Raw genomic sequence first — 6,000 nt, 5'->3', positions numbered from 1 at the left:
AATACTTTAAACAATAAAGAATTTTAAAAAAACATTCAAAATAATTCATACAACAGATAAATTAAAAAGCATTTTATCATGAAAAAAAAAGTTTATTGAGTACCTACTATGGGCTGGGTACTATTTTAAGTGCTAAGAATAGAGTAGTGGCAGATATAAATATTTAACTTTTTGAAGCTTACATTTTAGTTTGTGTGTGGAGAGACCAATAAAGAAATAAGTAAAAAAAATATATTGTGTGAGATGGTGATACATGCTTTGAAGGAAAACAAAGCAAGAGAGTTGGATGGGAAGAGTGGGATGGGGAGGGAAGGTTGTAGATTAACTAGGGTGGCTAGGGAAGGTTTCACTGAGTGAGTGACATTCTAGAAAGAGCAGACATGAACTGTTAGGGGAAAGAAGTTACAGGGATGGAGGAAAGCAAGTTCAAAGGCCCTAAGGCATGCTGGGTATTTTGCAGGAAGGACAAGGAAGCCAATGTGACCAAAGAAGAGTAAGGGAGTAGATGTGGTCAGAGAATTAATATGAAGTCAAGTATCTTAGAACATGAAAATGACTTTGGCTTCCACTAGGGCAGTGATGGCGAACCTATGACACGTGTGTCAGAGGTGACACGCGAACTCATCTTTTTGGTTGATTTTTCTTTGTTAAATGGCATTTAAATATATAAAATAAATATCAAAAATATAAGTCTTTGTTTTACTGTGGTTGCAAATATCAAAAAATTTCTATATGTGACATGGCACCAGAGTTAAGTTAGGGTTTTTCAAAATGCTGACACGCTGAGCTCAAAAGGTTCGCCATCACTGCTCTAGGGGATGGATGGTGAGGCAAGTAGAGCTTTAAAGCACAGCAGTGATCTGACTTACATTAGGGCTGGGTGGAGGTGGGCAAAGTGGGGGAGGATGGGGACACCTGTAATAGTGTCAACAATAAAAATGAGCCCTAGCTGGCCTGGCTCGGTGGATAGAGCATTAGACTTCGGACCGGAAGGTCCCGGGTTCGATTCCAGTCAGGGGCACATGCTCAGGTTGTGAGCTCGGATCCCCAGTGCGGGGGCGTGCAGGAGGCAGCTGATCAATGATTCTCTCTCATCATTGATGTTTCTATCTCTCCCTCTTCCTTCCTCTCTAAAATCAATAAAAATATATTTTAAAAAATGAATTAAAAATAATAAAGTGTTTGTTGTTTTTTGACCAAGATGGTAGCAGAAGAGGTGGTGAGAGGTGGTGTCATTCTGGTTTAAAGATGGAGCAGATAGGATTTGTGATGGATTAGAAAGGAGATTTGAGAAAGTAAAGCAAAGAAGATTACTCCAAGTGTTTAGCCTGAGCCAAGACAACAGAAGGGAAAATTTTAGGGGGAAGATTAGTAGTTTAGACAGGAAATGGCTTTTAGACATCAACATGGGATTGTTAAATCAACTGTGGATTTTGAAGTGTGAAGTTCAAGGAAATGTTTATGGCTAGAGATATATATTTGGGAGCCATCAGTATGAACTTGAAAGCCATGGTACTAAATTAGATCACAAAGTGAATGAATGTAGATAAAAAGTGAAGAGGACAAAAGACTAACTCCTAAGCCACTCCAACTCTAAGGGGTTAGAAAGGTGAGGAATAGTCAGCAAGGAGACTTGGTAAAAAGTGGCTATGAGGGCCTGGCCGGTTTGGCTCAGTGGATAGAGCATTGGCCTGCGGACTCAAAGGTCCTGGGTTTGATTCCGGTCAGGGGCATGTACCTTGGTTGTGGGCACATTGATGTTTCTCTCTCATCGATGTTTCTGGCTCTCTATCCCTCTCCCTTCCTCTCTGTAAAAATCAATAAAATACATATTTTTTTTTAAAAGTGGCTATGAGGTAGGAGAAAAACAGAAAAGTGTTTTCCGGAAGCCAAGATGAGAAAGTGTTTCAAGAGTTGGGGACTGCACAACTTGGCCAAATGCTACTGGTATAGATGCTGAGAACTGATCCTGGGGTGTAGCAGCACGGGCGTCACTGGTGACTTCGAGCAATTCCGTGTAGTAAAGAGGAAAAATGCCCAGAAGGAAATTCAAATGAGAATGGAGGGAAGAGAAACTGAAAGCAATAAATGTAAGTAATTCTCTAGAGCATCACTTTAAAGGGAAGGCAAGGAAGGAGGGTGGCTGCTGGAGAGGAGGAGTAAGGAAGTGTGAATGGAGGGCCTGCTTATAAGCCTCTTGGAAAGGTCCGGAGGAACTTCCTGGCAGAACCAGGCAGAAAAATGAGTGACTGTGAGAAAAAGGAACAAAATATCTGCATGGGCCACCGAACGGATCCACACATCGTTTCTGAATCGATGAGGAAATATATTGTGGGAGAGAAGGAGCCTGGGTCAGGCCTAATGCCTTAAAGGTTTCAGATTTGAAAGGCATTAATAAGGAGCCTGCCAAATAGCAAAGTTCTCTCCTAATCTGTGAAGCTAAAATGTGGTCTGATGGCATTTTCTGAGAGGTTCCTTTAGAGGGGCAGTTTATAGAACTTGCAGTTACTGTCATCACCTTCATCATCAAATAGCAATTAAGTGCCTAATTTCTCCTACCTGCTCCTAAATTACAGTAAGAGGGCCTTGTTCCCTGGGGGAACTGGTTGTGGTAACCAGCAGTACTTTCAGGAGGCCAGAAGGTCAGAGATGGGGCGGGAGGGGGGGGGGGGGCGGGAGAAGAGGGAGGAAGTGAAGATGGGCATGGGGTAGATAGAGATGCCAAACCATTCTTGCCACCAGTTCCTGATTTTCACCCGGCCTCTCCAAGAGCCCCAGTGGATAACTCTTCCCTGTTACTTCTTCCTCCTTTGCTCTTTGCGGCCCCTACTTCTCCTTTTGCCATTTTCTCCCAGTCCAAGGGTGGTTCTGAAGATAGCCCGACCGCTACTTGCCTCTTCACTGCCTGCGGGCGCACGGGAGGCGGATCGAGACCCTTGAAACTCCAGTGGGGCAGGGGCCGGCGTTCTGAGCATGTGCGAGCAAGACTCGGGACTGGGGCGAAGGAGGGAGGCCGGCCCCGAGTCGCTGTCCTAAACGCAGAGCCAGGCTAGGGCGAGCGCAGGGCCGAGCGGCACTCTCCGGAGCCGAGCCCGGGCGCCCGGGGCGCAGCGTCTGCGCCCTGTCCTCCGGGCGTGGGCGAGCCGGCCGCGTGTGCCTCGCTGTTTGACGCGAGGGCGAACCAATCAGGGCGGCGGCCCGGGCTGCCATGTGACAGGCGAGGCGGCTCCTTTCCCCAGGTCGGCCAGAGGGAGGAGAGAATCGGCGTTCGCCGCGAGCCTTCGAGAGCAGCGGTCGCGGAGGAGGCGGCGGCGGCGGCACCGGCTCGGACCTGCAGCGCGCGCGCATCCCCGGGCGCCCTGCACCGCTGCGAGCTCCGCGGGCCGCGGGAGCCGGGACAGGAGCGGACAAAGCAAGATGGCAGGGATCTTAGCCTGGTTCTGGAACGAGAGGTTTTGGCTTCCGCACAATGTCACCTGGGCGGACTTGAAGAACACGGAGGAAGCCAACTTCCCGCAGGCTGAGGACCTCTATCTCGCCTTCCCCCTGGCCTTCTGCATCTTCATGGTGCGGCTCCTCTTCGAGAGGTAAGAAGGGCTGGAGCGCTCCTCCCCTCCCCCTAACACACACGCGCGCACACACACACGCACACACTCGCACACCCTCGCGCGCACACGCACCCCGGCGTGCTCTGTGGCTCCTGCCCCCGCGCCCCCAGCGCTCGTGCCTCCCCACCTTTGTGTTCAGGAAGGGGTTGCTGATCCCTCGGTCCGGCTGCCGTTCCGGGATCCGGAGAGGGTCCCTGGCTTGCCTACGGGTTCCTCCGGGCGCCGGAGAGGGGCCGCGAGCTGTGGGGTCGCTCCCCGCACTCCTCCTTGGCCCGATCTCTGGCAGCGAGGACAGGCCAACAAAGGTGAGCGGCGGCCGGCCGTGGGACGCGCCGCACTCCGCGGGGCTTTCCCTCTCCACCCCGCGAGCGCGCCGCGCTGCCCCGCAGGGCTTGCCCGCCCAGGCTCGCCGCCACCCACCTGACAGCCGGGAACGTTCCGGACACGCAGCCGGGAGGGCGGAGGAACCGCACAGACTTCCAATGGGTTCACCCCAATCGGCACACGGATTTGCCAGGGACTCCGTGCCTTCTGGCCACTATTTGATTTCCACCGGCGATACTGAGCATCAGGCCCACAGTCCTGGGAAATAGGCGACAATAGTTTGTAGGTTTCCAGCACTCCAGGCCATTCGCTGTTTCTGTACAAGAGGATAGGACAGGGTGGGCGCACAACCTGCAATGGGTGACATTAAATTGATAGATGTTTCCTATGAATAACCATACTTTTATTTTGGTATCAGAACGCACTTAACATTTTTTTTTTTAAAAAGAATGAACATATTATTGCTTATATAAATCTCGGATTCGGTTGGGTAGCCGCACTGTGTCATGAACAAACTTGTGCTACTTTCACTGAATCAGTCTTAGTCACTAAACTGGATTTTGCCTGCCCTGGCTCTCCTGGTCTTATTGAAACGGGACCGGGATAGCAGCACACTTGTTTTTCTCAACTGAAAACCACCCCTTACGCTTCTGCTTTAGCCCCTTCGTCAGGAAAGGCTGAATTTCTTAGATCACAGAGTAAAGACCAGTTCTCACTTCCACTCCGCCTCTCTTCCCCTGCGCCCAACTCACCTTGGTGTTGTTTCTTCAGCTTTTGCTCTGTTCTTTTGTTTGCTGTTTCTGTTTGTCTAACACCGCTATTGAGGATGCTAAATTTGTTGCTGGAAATGGCAACAGACAAAGCTTCATGGGAACAACAAGTATATTTTGTTTATGAAAGGGACATTTTTCGAAGGGCAGTATTGTTGCTTAAGAACTAAGTGAGCTGTCCACATGCAGAGATTGAGTGCACAAGGGAACAGATTTAAAGACCTATTTTTAAATGATTGGAATCCAGCACAGATACCTCATTGATCCTGTCTAGCACTGAGACTTGCTGTGAAAAAGTGGGCGTGTTTGCAGGTTTAAAGTTGCTTCTAGAGCAAATGTTTACTTACAGAAAATAGGAATTCATATTTAACCTTGCTATCTCTCAAAAAAAAAAAGCGCCTCTCAGGAACAGATTGCTCTGTATTGACACATAGTAGGGGCTACACACAGTTGCCAAATGATATCTAATTGATTCTGATTGATAAATCCTGGCTGGGATCACTTTTAGCTAGCGAATGCATTTGAAAGAGATGTGGAGTCTTACATTTTGGACAACAAAAGCATGTCAGCCGATGACCTGTTTGCAGAAAGCTGATTCCAGGCTGTTCATTAGGTCGGAGGAAAAGAAATTAGAGAATGGAGACAGCTTTCTACTTAGACTTTCTCTGCCTTAAAAAAATAAAAGTAATGTAATAATTGAAAACTGGAAGTTCATTTTTCCTCTTCCTGAACATTTTTTCTCTTCCTTTGCACAATCCTGTGACTTAAGAGTTTACACAAAGGGATCAGCTTCTTTCAAGTGTCAGCCCCAGCAAATGTCCTCATATTGATATGGAGAGAGTTGGTCATTGATCAATGGCCATTCAGGCCATTGATTCAAGTGTAAGGGATTTCATGGCTTGTATGGAAAGTGAAAGTTTATGATTAATGTTCAGAGTAATACTTCAGTATGGCCCACATACCACAAGATGCTACTGACTTTTGGAAGGGTGTCTATTTTGTTTCTTGTTAAAGCTGTGACAACTCTGCCTTTAACCATTCAGACCACCTCAGTTCTCTAAAAAATCCGAGTGTAGAGTTGTATCCAGAATTACGAGTTCGGCATGTTTGTCCTCTTCTCAAACCTGAGCAACACATTCTGGCATTTACCCTGTGCCCTTCATCTCAGTACCCATCAAGGGCCAGAATCAACATAACTGAACCAGGCGATATTATCACTGGTATGACTCACTTTTAGTGCCCTTCTAATATGTTGTGTATGCATTTTTCCCCTTTGCCATATTCTGTAATGTATAACA

The 6,000-nt window shown here is 47.9% G+C and overlaps 1 protein-coding gene across 2 annotated transcripts in view; it reads left to right on the top strand.

The window, feature by feature from the left end:
• The first annotated feature begins 3,261 nt into the window (after positions 1-3,261).
• CERS6 (ceramide synthase 6) overlaps positions 3,262-6,000 on the top strand; it is a 271,370-nt gene continuing 268,631 nt past the window's right edge. For both annotated transcript variants that reach the window (XM_070422810.1, XM_070422809.1), the window contains exon 1: positions 3,262-3,587. In XM_070422810.1, the coding sequence (XP_070278911.1) occupies positions 3,418-3,587 (170 nt within the window). In that variant the 5' untranslated portion in view covers positions 3,262-3,417. The remainder of the gene's footprint in view (positions 3,588-6,000) is intronic.

The sequence above is a fragment of the Myotis yumanensis genome, unplaced genomic scaffold (assembly GCF_028538775.1).
Source record: "Myotis yumanensis isolate MYYU_CA2020_CCGP unplaced genomic scaffold, mMyoYum1.0.hap1 SCAF_8, whole genome shotgun sequence".
Taxonomy (NCBI): domain Eukaryota; kingdom Metazoa; phylum Chordata; class Mammalia; order Chiroptera; family Vespertilionidae; genus Myotis; species Myotis yumanensis.
This window is presented reverse-complemented; position numbering and strand designations above follow the sequence as displayed.